The sequence below is a fragment of the Lepisma saccharinum genome, chromosome 20 (genome assembly GCF_977018435.1).
Source record: "Lepisma saccharinum chromosome 20, izLepSacc3.1, whole genome shotgun sequence".
NCBI lineage: Eukaryota > Metazoa > Arthropoda > Insecta > Zygentoma > Lepismatidae > Lepisma > Lepisma saccharinum.
The window spans coordinates 21,070,870-21,088,135 of record NC_139248.1 but is presented as its reverse complement, the minus strand read 5'-3'; the positions used below and the strand labels follow the sequence as shown (position 1 = coordinate 21,088,135).

At 41.3% G+C, this 17,266-nt stretch overlaps 1 protein-coding gene across 1 annotated transcript in view; it reads left to right on the top strand.

Moving 5' to 3' along the window:
- The window catches only part of LOC146003754 (uncharacterized), a 90,791-nt gene that overhangs the window by 51,322 nt on the left and 22,203 nt on the right, over nt 1–17,266 (top strand). Inside the window, exon 7 of the mRNA XM_083142162.1 lies at nt 15,768–15,983. Coding sequence (XP_082998288.1) covers nt 15,768–15,983 — 216 coding nt within the window. The remainder of the gene's footprint in view (nt 1–15,767; nt 15,984–17,266) is intronic.

Sequence of the window (17,266 nt, the reverse complement as noted above, 5' to 3'; positions counted from 1 at the left end):
TTTGTCAAACGCCTTTTCGAGATCGAATAAAAGAAGACACGATGGCAAGGACTTGTTATAGTGGTTTGTTATAGTTGTTATCAATCTCAGAAGTTGGTCGTTGAGGCTGATGGATGGTCGGAAGCCTGCTTGATGTGCAGGTAGGAGCTTCTTGGATGAAAGGTGTTGGTGCAATCTGCGTACAAGTACTTTTTCAAAGATTTTGCTGAGGGTCGATGTGAGCTGTATTGGTCTGTAAGAGGATACTTCGCGAACAGGTTTCCCGGGTTTGGCGAACAGCAGCATTTTGGAAACTTTCCATTCTGTCGGGAAGTAACCTGTTCGTAGTATATAGGTATATATGGTGGCTAGGATTAGCAGAAAGGTTCGTGGAGCCTCTTTGACGAGTCGGTAGGTTACCGAGTCGAAGCCTGGAGCAGTGTTTCTTTTCCGAGATATGGCGCATGCTATGTCTTCTGGTGTTATAGGTGAGGTTAGAGGTTCATTTTCATCCATACTATGGTCATTGTTAGGTTTGAGAGCTCGGTTATTTGGTTTTGAGACACGTTGTACTGTACGTGATAGGGTTGTTTTGTGTAATGGTTCAGTTTGTGGTGTGAAGATACCTTGAAAGTGGTGTGCAAAGGCGTTTGCTTTCTCTTGGTCGTCGTCTATGGATTTCCCATCGACTATAATGGGATATGTAGTTCTTGACCTTTTTCCTGTGAGTTTGTTAAATTGCTGCCAGTATTTGGATGGATGTGATGTATCAGCCAGTGTATTGCACGTTTTTATCCAATTCCTTCTTTTATATGCAATCATATAGTTTTGTACCGTGCGGAGGAGTTGTCTATGATGCCGTAACGCTTCAGGATTTCTTGTTACAACATACTCTCGGAAGGCACGCCTGGAGGCTGAAATCAGTTTTAGATAGTTCGGCGGTAATTTTGGTTTATATAGATTGATGGTTTGAAGTGGGATGGTACTTTTCGCAGCTTCAGTTAAGGCGGAAGTGAGTAATGGGACTACATCATCCAGATCCCTATCGTTTGTTGGCGTATCTGTGTTTTGCACGGCGTTTTCGATTGCATTACGATATTGTTCCCAGTCTGCTTGATCGTAGGAGTACCTTGTTATGAGAAAGGGTTTGTGAGGAGTTGGTGCAGGTGCGTCAACTGTAAAGATTATAGGTGCGTGATCGCTACCAATGGGTTCAAGTACATCCATGTTGCTATTTGTAAGGAGGGAAGTCGATGTAAGTACAACATCTGGAGAAGTACTGCTGATTGGTCTAGATGGTTTCGGAAGTTGGTGGTAATGGCAATTTTGGCAGCTGTCTATAGTTTGGTGAAATTGTCGCTTTTCGGCTTGTGGTCGACTATGGAGATTTATGTCGGCCATGATTATGTAATGCTTGTAGCTGTTTTCAATGTAATTGAGAAAGTTGTATGGTATAGGATGTCCAGGCCGAACATAGATGGTTGCTAGGGTAATGCTTCTGTGTCTCAGATATATTGTTGCTATGCTGTATTCCGGCAGGTTGAAATGCGGTGGTAATGTGTGTTCTCTGTGCGGATATGATTTTCGAAAGCCAATTGCAGTCCCTCCATTTGCACGTTGAGCTTCCGTTGGCCCATCGTGTCGAATCATATTATATCCGCTGATCTTGGGTTTGAATTTTGGCGTTAGGAATGTTTCGTTGAGGGCAAAAGCTGATATATTCTTTTCCTGCAAGACAGTCTCAAATAAGCTTTTGTGTTTTGTTAAAGAGCGAATATTTAAGAAGAGAAAAGAATAACCCATGATTGTTATGAAGAGTCTGAAAACTGTTTTAGGATGTACTTGTGTTTTCAAGAGGGTTGATATTGAAATGGGCATGTGGACCCGTATACGTAGCGTGTAACTGCAGTTTGAAAAGTGTTTTTGCAGCGAGTATGACTTGGTCCAGAATATGTGTGCGTAGGAATGGCTGGATGTTTTGAGTTGTAATAGTAAAGAATCGTAGCAGATCTTCCACAGTGATTGGGTCCATTAGTGAATTTGCCGGTTTGGTTGAGCTATCTATAGTTCGGATGGGAACAACAAGCTCAGGGTGATTTGGTTCTGGGTTAGGTCTGGCTTGGCATTTATAGCTGTAAGTAGGATGTCCTTCAGAGCATGTGTTGCATTTAGGCGGGTTCTGGATGTTTGTACAAGTGTTGGTAGAATGTGGCCCAGAACAGTATCCACAGATGGCTGAATTTGGACAGTTGGTTGTAGTGTGCTGATTGTATGTTTGACAACGTTCACAACGCACTGGCAGTGGTGTTGATGTCCTGGAAGGTTCGACTCTGTGCTTTCGACAATATATATAGGCTCCATTGTGCAATAGTTCGTCCACGGTATCTTTATCTACTGTCAGTATTCGAACCATATAGGTTGGTCCGTTGTCATTTCGGATTCTCATGCACTTGTGGATGGTGTGACCTTCTGCCTGAATTTCTTCAGCGATTTCTGTGTCGGTGTATTCAGGGGGAACACCCCGAATCACCACTGATAGCATTGGTGCTCGTTTAGGCGGAGGAGGTTGCTTTGGACGTGTAGAGGTTAGTGGCTTCATATTGGCATTTGTACCAAAAATTTGGTAGGAGGCCTTGTCTCTGATAATGGTGGAGAAATGTGGGTCAGTAGATTTTATAAGTATTCCGTTCCTGGTGAAGACTATTTCATTAACTGAAGCTCTTGGCACATATTTTAGGATTTGATTTAGGATATGTTTTGGCGTCTTGTTTTTGGTGTCGTAGTTCGAAAGAAGGAAATTGTACAGCTCGGGTGTCTGTGTGTTTACTCCGGTCTTGTTCTGTCTGGAGTCTGTTCTCTCTGGAAGTTTCTGCTTTTTGTTGGCAAGTGGTGACCTAGATCGATCTCGGGAATCCATGGAAGAGCTTCGGGAATTTGGGTTTTCTAGCTTGTTCCGGCCTCTGGCTCTGACATCTCTAGGGACAGTACCCCCAACTTGTTGGGGGAGCCCTTTATGCATCGCTTCCCTTGCACTACTTTGCAATCGGCGAGTGAGTGTGGAAGCTGCACTTTGCACGTGATGGAGAGAGTCAGAGTCAAAGTCTCGGAACAGACACTTACCAAACAAGATTTTAGAACCAAACAGCCAATGAGAAACGAGGACAGAAACCAGAGCCAACGAAAGAAAGAAAGGACTGGTACTGTGACCAGAGCTCCAACGGTGAATGTTTGGGGCTACAACCTAGTTGCGGCCACCTGAAAAGTGTCGTTCGAGCTAGATATCCCTTCGCAGCAAGGCGTTCAACAAAGTACCTCGGGAACACCAAACCACTGTGTAGACTGCAATTACCTCCAGTCGTCCGTTCCAAACGTACTGAAATTGCAGTCACAGAGAATGTTCCAAGGGGGTTTTCTCTCGACGCACTGACGTGTTTGTTTGCAGTTTTTTTTTTTTTTTTTTTTTTTTGCTAGTGTCAACCCGTTGAGAGGGTTATGCCCTCACTTCGGTAAGTGATTTCATTGTAAGTTATGTGTTTTTCATCATTTTGGATGGTCTAAGTGCTTTTTTATATTGCAGAATATTTTTCTTATTAAGATTGGTGATTCGTATGGGTTATCTTACTTTTGAGCATGGTTGAGAATTATAAATATGGATTTCGATATTTGGAGTCGGAGTATTGTTGGTACTGCTTAGGCTGTAGTGGTGGGATAAATATGGCGTGATAACTGCGATGGATGATATATATCGTATTCGTGTTTCTGTGGGTCTAGATCATCTAGATAACTTGAATACATGGTGAGCAGGTGTTGTAATGGGTATACATATGTGTAGGTGCTGCATCATGTCTGATGTTAAGATGAATGGTATTCCAGAATACTGGGTTTTCGGATATCATGACTTTGTTTATGTATCGTTGGCGAAGGCTCTCGACGTGATACAAAATAGTCGGGAAGGAAATTCTGTCATACAGTAGTGCTGTGGGATAAGGTAATTTAATCCGGAAAGCCAATCTAAGTGCGTGCCGTTCAAAGATTTCCAGTTGGTCGTAGAAGGAAGCAGAAGCGTCAATCCAAGCAATATGCCCGTGAGTGATGGCTGGGCGCAAGAACATTTTGTAGGTGGTTAGAACTGTTGTCGGGTGTAATCCCCAAGATGTCCCCACCAGTTTCCATAATAGGTTTAGGCGGTTTTTTACCTTCTTCTTTATCTTTTCTAAATGTGGACGCCAGGTCAGTTTTTCATCTATGGTAACCCCAAGGTATGTTACGTGATTTGAAGGTAAGATGCGTCTCCCCTCTATTTTAATCTCCAAGAGTTTGGGGTTTCGGTGTATTTTGGAGCGACAGTGGGGAGGTAGGAAAACTACTGCCTGAGTTTTTGAAGAGTTTATTGATAGTTTCCATTGGTTGCACCAGCGAATAAAGGAGTCTACGGCCTTTTGGAGTGTTTTATTAATGGATTGAACTGTTTTCCCAAGAGTTAGGAAAGCAGTGTCATCTGCAAATTGGAATACGTGTGTGCTGGTATCCATGGTCGGCATATCTGTTACATACATTAAATATAACAGCGGTGACAAAACAGACCCCTGTGGGACTCCTGTGTGCAAGAAGATGGGATAGGATGTTGCCGAGTTCAGAGAGATGTATGCCATGCGGCCTGTCAGGAACGAATGGATAAGGCGAATGTAGCATTGAGGAAGTTGGAATTTGTGGAGTTTATATATTAATCCCGAATGCCATACTTTGTCAAACGCCTTTTCGAGATCGAATAAAAGAAGACACGATGGCAAGGACTTGTTATAGTGGTTTGTTATAGTTGTTATCAATCTCAGAAGTTGGTCGTTGAGGCTGATGGATGGTCGGAAGCCTGCTTGATGTGCAGGTAGGAGCTTCTTGGATGAAAGGTGTTGGTGCAATCTGCGTACAAGTACTTTTTCAAAGATTTTGCTGAGGGTCGATGTGAGCTGTATTGGTCTGTAAGAGGATACTTCGCGAACAGGTTTCCCGGGTTTGGCGAACAGCAGCATTTTGGAAACTTTCCATTCTGTCGGGAAGTAGCCTGTTCGTAGTATATAGGTATATATGGTGGCTAGGATGAGCAGAAAGGTTCTTGGAGCCTCTCTGACGAGTCGGTAGGTTACCGAGTCGAAGCCTGGAGCAGTGTTCCTTTTCCGAGATATTGCGCATGCTATGTCTTCTGGTGTTATAGGTGAGGTTAGAGGTTCGTTTTCATCCATACTATGGTCATTGTTAGGTTTGAGAGCTCGGTTATGTGGATTTGAGACACGTTGTACTGTACGTGATTGGGTTGTTTGGTGTAATGGTTCAGTTTGTGGTGTGAAGATACCTTGAAAGTGGTGTGCAAAGGCGTTTGCTTTCTCTTGGTCGTCGTCTACGGATTTCCCATCGACTATAATGGGATATGTAGTTCTTGACTTTTTCCCTGTGAGTTTGTTAAATTGCTGCCAGTATTTGGATGGATGTGTTGTATCAGCCAGTGCATTGCACGTTTTTTCCAATTCCTTCTTTTATATGCAATGATATAGTTTTGTACCGTGCGGAGGAGTTGTCTATGATGCCGTAACGCTTCAGGATTTCTTGTTACAACATACTCTCGGAAGGCACGCCTGGAGGCTGAAATCAGTTTTAGATAGTTTGGCGGTAATTTTGGTTTATATAGATTGATGGTTTGAAGTGGGATGGTACTTTTCGCAGCTTCAGTTAAGGCAGAAGTGAGTAATGGGACTACATCATCCAGATCCCTATCGTTTGTTGGCGTATCTGCGTTTTGCACGGAGTTTTCGATTGCATTACGATATTTTTCCCAGTCTGCTTGATCGTAGGAGTACCTTGTTATGAGAAAGGGTTTGTGAGGAGTTGGTGCAGGTGCGTCAACTGTAAAGATTATAGGTGCGTGATCGCTACCAATGGGTTCAAGTACATCCACGTTGCTATTTGTAAGAAGGGAAGTCGATGTAAGTACAACATCTGGAGAAGTACTGCTGATTGGTCTAGATGGTTTCGGAAGTTGGTGGAAATGGCAATTTTGGCAGTTGACTATAGTTTGGTGAAATTGTCGCTTTTCGACTTGTGGTCGACTATGGAGATTTATGTCGGCCATGATTATGTAATGCTTGTAGCTGTTTTCAATGTAATTGAGAAAGTTGTATGGTATAGGATGTCCAGGCCGAACATAGATGGTTGCTAGGGTAATGCTTCTGTGTCTCAGATATATTGTTGCTATGCTGTATTCCGGCAGGTTGAAATGCGGTGGTAAAGTGTGTTCTCTATGCGGATATGATTTTCGGAAGCCAATTGCAGTCCCTCCATTTGCACGTTGAGCTTCCGTTGGCCCATCATGTCGAATCATATTATATCCGCTGATCTTGGGTTTGAATTTTGGCGTTAGGAATGTTTCGTTGAGGGCAAAAGCTGATACATTCTTTTCCTGCAAGACAGTCTCAAATAAGCTTTTGTGTTTTGTTAAAGAGCGAATATTTAAGAAGAGAAAAGAATAACCCATGATTGTTATGAAGAGTCTGAAAACTGTTTTAGGATGTACTTGTGTTTTCAAGAGGGTTGATATTGAAATGAACATGTGGTCCCGTATACGTAGCGTGTAACTGCAGTTTGAAAAGTGTTTTTGCAGCGAGTATGACTTGGTCCAGAATATGTGTGCGTAGAAATGGCTGGATGTTTTGAGTTGTAATAGTAAAGAATCGTAGCAGATCTTCCACAGTGATTGGGTCCATTAGTGAATTTGCCGGTTTGGTTGAGCTATCTATAGTTCGGATGGGAACAACAAGCTCAGGGTGATTTGGTTCTGGGTTAGGTCTGGCTTGGCATTTATAGCTGTAAGTAGGATGTCCTTCAGAGCATGTGTTGCATTTAGGCGGGTTCTGGATGTTTGTACAAGTGTTGGTAGAATGTGGCCCAGAACAGTATCCACAGATGGCTGAATTTGGACAGTTGGTTGTAGTGTGCTGATTGTATGTTTGACAACGTTCACAACACACTGGCAGTGGTGTTGACGTACTGGAAGGTTCGACTCTGTGCTTTCGACAATATATATAGGCTCCATTGTGTAATAGTTCGTCCACGGTATCTTTATCTACTGTCAGTATTCGAACCATATAGGTTGGTCCGTTGTCATTTCGGATTCTCATGCACTTGTGGATGGTGTGACCTTCTGCCTGAATTTCTTCAGCGATTTCTGTGTCGGTGTATTCAGGGGGAACACCCCGAATCACCACTGATAGCATTGGTGCTCGTTTAGGCGGAGGAGGTTGCTTTGGACGTGTAGAGGTTAGTGGCTTCATATTGGCATTTGTACCAAAAATTTGGTAGGAGGCCTTGTCTCTGATAATGGTGGAGAAATGTGGGTCAGTAGATTTTATAAGTATTCCGTTCCTGGTGAAGACTATTTCATTAACTGAAGCTCTTGGCACATATTTTAGGATTTGATTTAGGATATGTTTTGGCGTCTTGTATTTGGTGTCGTAGTTCGAAAGAAGGAAATTGTACAGCTCTGGTGTCTGTGTGTTTACTCCGGTCTTGTTCTGTCTGGAGTCTGTTCTCTCTGGAAGTTTCTGCTTTTTGTTGGCAAGTGGTGACCTAGATCGATCGCGGGAATCCATGGAAGAGCTTCGGGAATTTGGGTTTTCTAGCTTGTTCCGGCCTCTGGCTCTGACATCTCTAGGGACAGTACCCCCAACTTGTTGGGGGAGCCCTTTATGCATCGCTTCCATTGCACTACTTTGCAATCGGCGAGTGAGTGTGGAAGCTGCACTTTGCACGTGATGGAGAGAGTCAGAGTCAAAGTCTCGGAACAGACACTTACCAAACAAGATTTTAGAACCAAACAGCCAATGAGAAACGAGGACAGAAACCAGAGCCAACGAAAGAAAGAAAGGACTGGTACTGTGACCAGAGCTCCAACGGTGAATGTTTGGGGCTACAACCTAGTTGCGGCCACCTGAAAAGTGTCGTTCGAGCTAGATATCCCTTCGCAGCAAGGCGTTCAACAAAGTACCTCGGGAACACCAAACCACTGTGTAGACTGCAATTACCTCCAGTCGTCCGTTCCAAACGTACTGAAATTACAGTCACAGCGAATGTTCCAAGGGGGTTTTCTCTCGACGCACTGACGTGTTGTTTGCAGTTTTTTTTTTTGTTTTTTTTTTTCCTCGTTTTCCATTTAGAAGGGTACACCTTCTCTTTGGTAAGTGAATTGTTTTCATAAATGTTTTCCCTTGCAAGGTGATGGTCTAAGTGTTTTCAGTAATGAAGTGGTACATATTTACTTATTCTGAGGGTAGTTCACTTAGATCTTATTTATGCAGTAGTGGGAAAATTACTTCAGTTAGGAAAGTAATAATTTGCTACGGTGCGGCATGTGTTGGATATATCACGTGCCGTAGTTCCGGAGGATGATGGATATTATACAGCTGGTAGTCAGGATGCTGTGGATCTATCAGGAAGGTGTACATGGTTAAGAGATGCTGTAATGGTGTGCAGTGGTATGTGGGAAGGCAGTCGTGTAGAGCATCTTCGTACATTGTGCTAAGAAGTTGTGGATGGTGCGAGTTCATTCGACCAGTTATATATTTGTGACGGATGGCTTCGATGTGGGTTGTGATTTCGGGAAAGGTTATTCGCTCGTACAGTAGTCGTGTAGGACTTGGTAGGACTACTCTGAAGGCCAAACGAAGAGCATGTCTTTCCAGAACTTGTAGTTTGTGATAGAATGAGTCTGGGGCTGATATCCATGCAGTGTGGCCGTAAGTAATTGCTGGTCGAAGGAAAGCCTTGTAGGTATGTAGGACAACCTGGGAGTTGAGTCCCCAGGATGTTCCAATTAGCCGTTTGAGCAAGCTCAGACGATTTGTAGCTTTTTGGACGATGTTGAGCAATTGAGGTTTCCAGGTTAGCTTGGAGTCAAATATGACTCCCAGATATTTTGCAGTGGTGGCAGGCAGAATTGGAGTTCCCCGTATTTTGATGTTTAATAATGTTGGGTTCCTTTGGATCTTCGAGCGACAGCCTGTCTGCAGAAACACCAATGCTTGTGTTTTGAGAGCATTAATTGTGAGACGCCATGTGTCACACCATCTTTGGAAGGAGTTTATAGCTGGTTGGAGAGTTTTGTTTATAGCTTGGATGGTTGAACAACAGGCGAGAAATGCGGTGTCGTCAGCGAATTGGTAGATAGAAACTTGTGGGGGTTTTGGCATATCGGCAACGTATAGTATGTAGAGTAATGGTGATAAAGCAGCACCCTGTGGAACGCCAGAGTAAGGGAAAATGGGGTATGACATTGCTCCATTTACAGTGACATAGGCGACCCTATTTGTTAGGAAGCTGTGTACTAATCTGACATAGGAAAGCGGTAGGTGGAATTTATGGAGCTTGTAGATGAGCCCAGTATGCCATACTTTGTCAAATGCTTTCTCCAGGTCGAATAGTACTAGGCAGGATGGTTTGGATGTGTTGAAATGATTTGTGATGCGAGTCGTTAGTTTTAATAAATTATCAAGGACACTGTGTTGAGGTCTAAAGCCTGCTTGGTGCGACGGAAGTAAACTGTGTGCTTGTAAGTGCATGTGTATGCGTCGAACAATGATGCGTTCGAATATTTTACTAAAGGTTGATGTGAGCTGAATAGGTCGATAGTTTGTTGGGTTGGTACTATCTTTGTTTGGTTTTGGGAACATTAGAACCTTTGAAATCTTCCAGTCTGTCGGGTAGTGTCCTGTGCGGAGGATAAAATTGTAGATAATGGTCAGAAAGGACAGCAATGCAAGCGGGGCCTGTTTAATCAATACGTATGTGATATTGTCCAATCCGGGAGCAGTGTTTCTCTTCCTACACACAGTATTGATAATATCGTCTGTTGTGATAGGAACAGTTAGAGCATTTGTAGGATCAATAGTGTGCGTATTACTGGGTTGCAGTTGCCTGTTATTGGGGTTTGTGACTCTGTCAATTTTGGTCTGGAGGCGGAGATTTGGAGCTAGTTGCGGTGTCGGAGTGAAAGTGTCTTGCAAGGCATTTGCGAAGGCATAAGCTTTTTCAGTGTCTGTGTTTAGAGCTGCGTCCTTGATTGTTATCGGATAAGGAGTACTTCTGGATTGTCCAGTGAGCACCTTGAAACGTTTCCAGTATTTTGTGGGATGGCTTTCGTCACTCAATTGGTTGCACGTTTCAATCCATCGACGTTGTTTATAAGCTTTTATATAGTTATGAACTGTACGCAGCCATTGACGGTGTAAGTTAAGGGATTCAGGATTTCTGGTCTGGAGATAGTCCCTGTATGCTCGTCGTGATGCTGTGATTAGGTGAAGATATTGCGGAGGTAGCTTTGGTTTGTAACTATTCAGAGTGGTCGTAGGTATGTTAGTGGTTGCCGCACTGGTAATCTGAGCAGTAACATGTTCCACCGCCGTATCGAGTTCCTCTGAATTGTTTGGTTCTGGATGCGGGTGAGAAAAAGCATTCTGTAGCTTTTCACTATATGCCTCCCAGTTCGCTTTGTTATAACACCAGATTTTTCGAGGTTGTATTGTACTGCTCGTATTGCGGTTACCAAGATTTAAGGTAATTTTCACTGGGTCATGGTCACTGCCGATGGAATCCAGCACAGATATGTTCAAGCAGGCACTTAGAGATGTTGATGTTATAACAACGTCAGAGGTAGTGTTACTTATGGGACGTGTGGCTCTGGGCAGTACATGAAATTCTGCTGTAGTGTTTTGGTCCAGAAATTGTAAAAAGTTTGTTTTGTCTTGCATGGTTCGGCTATGATAATTGATGTCTGCTGCTATGATATAATGTTTGCTAAGGGTTTGGATATGTTGAAAGAATTGGTATGGAATAGTCTCCCCTGGTCTTACATAGATGGTAGCAAATGTAACGACCCGGGATGGAAAGTAGATTGTACTAGCAGTATGTTCTGGCAAGTGGAAGTGTGGTGGGAAGGTAACTGTTCGATATGGTAATTTTCTATCTACTCCAATTGCTGTGCCGCCGTTTACTCTTAAGCCCGGCGGGCCATCGTGGCGTAAGATGTTGTATGGTGGAATATGACAGATCATTTTTGGAGCAAGATAGGTTTCGTTTAGCGCAAAGCAGTGAACAGATTCTTCCAAGAGCAGGTGTTGCAATAAAGCTTTTCGTTTAGAAACGGATCGGATATTTAAAAATAGAAAATTATACATATTCCGTACTGCCATATTCAAAACCTTAAACCGCCCGACCCTGTGGCCGAGTGGTTAGCACATCGCGCTGCGACGCCAAGGGTCCCGGGTTCGAATCCCGGTCGGGCTTGGTTGTTTGTGAATGTCCATTCATCAATTTCATCATTTCATCACTCATCCCCATCTTCGCAAATTAGCCAAGAGGCACAAAACGCGAAGTAAAATAAACTAAATCAAATAAAATAAAAACCTTAAACCGCAGTTTCCAAGTGGGATATGTGGAAATGCACGTGAGGACCAGAGTATGTTGCATGGAGTTGCAAGTTGAAAATGGTTTTTGCCGATGCCGTTACTTGGGTTAATATGTGCGTTCTTAGAAATGGGTGCACATTTTGGAGAGTCAGTGTGAAGAAACGTATTAGATCTTCCACTGTTACAGGATGTCGTAGTGAGTTGTCAGGTTCCGTAGCAGTGTCATTGGTGCGCAGGGGGACTGTTAGGTCGGGGTGTTCAGGTATTGCTTCTGGCTTGGCTTTGCATTTGTAGCTGTATGTAGGATGGTTTTCCGTACATGTGACACATTTTGGTGGAGCAGTTTGGTTTTGACATTCTTTGGTTGAATGGGGTCCTGAACAGTATCCGCATTTATCTCGGTTTGGACATGCAGCGGTAGTGTGCTTGTTATACTGTTGGCATTTTTCGCACCGCAATGGAAGAGGTTGTTGAGAACGGGATGGTTCAACTTTGTACCTGCGTCTGTATATGTATGCTCCACTGTGTAGTAGTGTGTCCAGAGCATTTTGTGAGTCTGTTAGGACCCGCACCATGTATGTGGGTCCGTTGTTATTGCGAATACGGATACATTTGCGGATTTGTACACCTTCGCATTCCAGTTCCTCAAAGATCTCCTCGTCTGTTAAGACAGGTTCTACACCCCTGATGACTACTGATAGTAGTGGGGATTTATGTGGTGGTGGTGGTTGTTTTTGAGTGGAAGCATTCAGTGTTTGGATGTTTGCTTTGGCTCCATAAATTTCAAAAGAAGCTTTGTTTCTAATTAGTTTTGCAAAGTCTGGATCTGGTGATTTCAATATGATGCCATTACGGGTGAACAGTATTTGTGCAATTTGTGCCCTTGGTACATACTTAGATGTTTGTTGGAACACATGTTTTGCTGTATTGAATTTGGTGTCGTAATTGGTGAGCAGGAAGTTGTATAAGCTGTTATCCTGTTGTTTGGATTTTAGTTGGGTTGCATGAGCTGTATTTCCTGTATCTCGTTTAATTGGTGATCTAGATCGTTGACGTTGAGGTAGAGGTAATCCTTCATAGGAATTGCGACGTCGGTGTTTTGTGGAATAGCTGGACGTTTGCATTGGATCATTGGTACTTCGTGAATCGAGCATCGTCTCGGAGTTTGGACCGTCCGTCCGTTTAGTACCTCCGGTGAAGGTTTTCACCCCTTCTCGCTGTCGTAGCAGCGTTGCAGGAAGACCATGATGCATATCAGAAGACCACAACCGTGAGTTGTTTATATGATCCAATAGAACAAACGCAAATCCTATGGGAAAAGAGGCACAAACTCAAACCAACTGACAACTCAATCCAAAGAAGCGAATCCAAATTCCAAACTAATTGTAGAGCCCAAGACAAAAGAAGAGGAAGGATGAAGGTAGTAAGGGAAAACAGTTTCAAAAAATAGTGCAAGTCGTATGTCTGCTCCACTCAACGTGTTCAACCAAAAAGGTTCCTCGCAATCACCTAACCACCGTATAGGCACAATTGGTACCGTTTGTCCGTTCCAGACTTACGGCTTCCACCTGGAATAATTGGCCCACGATGCGTGACACAAGAGAGACCGACTTACGATTACCTATACCTTGATGATGTTGTTTGCAGTACTTAGCTCCAGATTATATAGTCTGGGATAAAAATATTTATCATGGGAGTTTCACTTTTATTCTCCACATTTCATTTTCTGATCTTCGTTACAACTTAAATATTCACACATCTTTTGAAGGATAATGAAACACATTTTTTCACTAATTACAATCAAAGTTATCCTTATTTATGTTACTAAAACTTTTGTTTATTTTAAATTTGAATTACACTGCCATCTAGTGTACGCCGCATGAAATAAAAGCTTTGGTGCTTTATTCACACAGGAATTCATTGCACTGTGTTTCAGTTTTATTTAATTTTGTCACTATTGTTTATGTTTAATAAGTATCTCTATTGTTATATTAAATGGGTGTGTCTATTGTTATCCTTATCACATGCATCAGGCTTACATCGAGCTTGCCATGTCAAGCTTGCTTTGACAAGCTAAAAGGAAGCTATCGCAAGCTTGCCCCAAGCTTATGTGCTATCTGGGAATGATGGTTTGAGGTGGAAGAATACTCACATGAAGCATAAACGACGCGATTGGGATGATCATGAGTCGAACACATAAGTGTTTGGTCACCTGCAAATTAACAGGGGGATGCCAGGGATTCACCCCCTCCCTCGAGAATTTTATCCCAAGCAAAATAAAATTACTTTTTATCCCTGCCAGGGATGTTTTTAGCCCCCAGTTTTTTTAGTGGCTGGTACAAATTTGCATACTCCCGAAAATCTGCCTTCCGAAATTAAATAAAAAATACGCCACTGAGTGGCATCCCCCCTAAAAGCAAAATTGAATTCGAATTAAACAAAATGCATTAGGGGGTGGGGGTGGGCGAGACTTGAAAAATTTAGTGTTTATTATTACGGCCTGTCTAATATATGTCAATTCAAACTGTGTCATTAATATAAGAATATTAACAAAATGCCAAAAGATATTGTTTGAAGTTCTTTTAGTACAATATGCACATAATTATTATTTCAAACAATATAACTTTGTAAAAGTTTAAATTATAGTTCCAACATTTCTGTTCTTTTGCACTACGATTTGTTAAACCATTAGTACAACAATTATTATTTCATAACACCATTAAGCCTTTTTTCCATGATATAAAAAACTCAATATGCTGATCAAGGCAGAAATTTATTTTATTATAAAACATAAACTAAACGTAACGTTTAGAGAAGAAAGGTGAAGAAGACACAATGAACTGGAATGGGGGACTGAAGTTAAACAAAGAATGGAAGGTGTTAGAAAGAGTGGAAAGGACAAGAGAGAAAGAGGAGAGAAGAAGGAAGAAGAATGAAGGAAATAGAGCGTGAGATAGAGAGTCCAACCATATTCACTTTGAGGTGAAAGTACAGTTGACAAGGGAAAGCCACCTGCTAGAATGTTCCAGAACAACTTTCTAATAGTCTGGAGGGGAGTAATGTTTGTGTATATATATCATCCTGTTTTGTACCTTGTTACATTTGTACTTGGTGCAGAGTCTGAAGAAAACCTTGCTAGAAGGTTGAAACGTTACGTTTAGTTTATGTTTTATAATAAAATAAATTTCCGCCTTGGTCAGCATCTTGAGTTTTTCTTATTATTTCACTTTAATAATCAAAACTATTGATAAATAATGAAAAATAATTATCATACAAGTGACTTCACACTCGCCACCTATAGCAGTGGTAGGCATGGGTGTACCCAGAAATTATTGTGGAAGGGGGGAGGGGTCAGGTCATTGATAAAATTGGATTAGTGGAAATAATAATAATAATTATTAGCACGGATATAATTGTTATTTTACAATAGCAACTTCTATAAGCTAATAAAAATAAACCTATTTTATTCCAAAGTTATTATTATTCTATATATAAATGGTGACACTTCACTACTTAATCCGCCATATGAGTAAACATCCATCCTATCTTGTTTATCTTATTTTTTCACATTTCATACAGATAGTGTATTGAAATTCATAGTTATTGTATTTAGTTTGAAACTGTTAATAAAAGGCTCTAAAAGTTATAGGGGTGAAATTTTTACTAAGATTATTATGTGTGACCTCTCACAAAAAATTATAATTTTTGAAATTTTGGAAATTGTGGACCAATTTATTATCTTGATTTAATGGTAGAATATGAAAATATAGCCTGGTTCCTGTATGTTACACTATTCTGTTTTTCGAAGGGAGCTGCAATCGTAAAGGTGTATATATCATAGCTTCATTCCGGAGGAGGGGTTACACAATAAAATACTTCACAATTAACAGTTGTAACCTTAGTTTTAAAAGTTGTTCAAAGACAAGGTGTTAATCTGGGTTCAATTTAAGGGTGGTTTCCAGTTATCATTTTTGTTTTCCCCACCCCCGGAGTTCTTTACTGCATTAATTCGATTTTTTTTTATTTTCTCAAAATTTCAATGGAGGCTAGGCCCATCAGCTCCCCCTGCATACGCCAGTGCTTTTTTATTCTGTTCGAACTAATTACGTAAATAAACTTTTCTTTATTACTGTAAACAATAACTGTTCCTGCCTTTGTGTAACTTGAAATAAATTATGTCAATTTCCGGTGGGGTCTACGCCCCCCTCGCCACACCAATGGTGGTAGGACCTTGATTCCTACAGAAAATAAGCCATCAAAGAAGCAAACTGAGTATATTAAAAATAAACAATACTCTTGGAAGCTAGCGCAATGAATTTCCATTGAATTTCTATTTTTCAGCCGGAGTTGAACCTTGTGAATGAATGGAAAGTGACTAGAGATCTGTACCTTGGAATAAAACACAAGATCTATTCGTCTGTGCCATGCGACTTTAGCGAATTTTCCAACGATAAATTCACAGTTTATCTAGGACTAGGGAAAAGCGAAGTCATGAACCTACCTAACGACTACATGGCCGATATATCCTTCACGGCAGAAGGCTTCAGGAGTTACAAAGTAAGTTAGTATTGCAGATAGCAATTTTATGTAATTTTCATATATTTTCCTTCCTCGAGGATTATTATTAATAGGGTTTGGAATTTCGGAATTTTGTGAACGAAAAAATCTCAAAAAAATGTCATGTGGAATGACATTTAAAATTATTAAAAAATGACCTAAAATAATTTGGTGGTTTATACTACAGAAGCAAAGGAGAAAAGGCAAATAAGTGCTAATCTAATTTTATTTAATTTTACTTCAAGGTTACGTAAAATACACTGAAGGTTTTTCTGTAAAAGTCATTCACCTCCTTTCAGAGGGGGGCGGACTTGTACTCGGTCAGCGTCTGAAAACACAGTTGTGTTTCGCCTGAATCAGATTACATTTTTGTTGTTGTTACTAATCGTACTTTAAAACCACAGAGTAAACTGATAATACTGGACAGCAAGGTTACCTCGAAGTAAGTTTCACCCAAAGCATTTTAAGTTTGTTGGAGGAAAGATAAATTTATTTCCGTTAAAAATGTTTTGCTTCTTTATTGAGCAAAGTTTCGAGTAATGGCGTACTTGATAAAAATACCATGTTAGGAAATTTATGCTAACAAACGCATTTAAAATTTGCGAAACAACAGGGAAAGAGCAAAAAGAAACCTAAAAATGATCAAAGATCGCAAAAAAAAATACTGGAAAATGACATAAAAAAATAGACCGGAAAGTGCAAAACGATGCAACATAAAAACAATGTTTTCTGGTTCAGGGAAACTGACTTACATCAGGTTTAGCATGGTCTTCAAGGGCCAGAAAAAAAGGTTTTTCATCTTCCGAGCACTAATTATTAACAATAAATACAGTATGCGCCAAAATATACAGTACTGAAATGAAAAGATGAACAAAAGTATAAGACATGTTACAATATAGTGACTGGTCTATATGCAACCCAAATAACAATCGTGCCTTTTGGGTTGCATAACTGTCAGGAAACCTAAGGTTAGGTTAGGTTAGGTTAGGGCATGTGGAGTGGACGATTGTCATTTGGGTTGCATATAGACCAGTCACCTTTTTCAAACTCGGTCCACCTTCACGACCGCTTCCGTATGAGCGGAAATAATGCTCAACTATGAATACTTTTTCCTCCGTCGAGAGACCCATTTCCAACAACAATTGCACAACACAACTTCCTTTTCACTCCTGCGAACACGTGCAGCTGGAGCTATGCCCCGTCGACAAACGCAACCACGTGTTCGAGATGCGCGAGTTTCAGTACTGTATATTTTGGCGCATACCGTATAAGAAAACAATAAA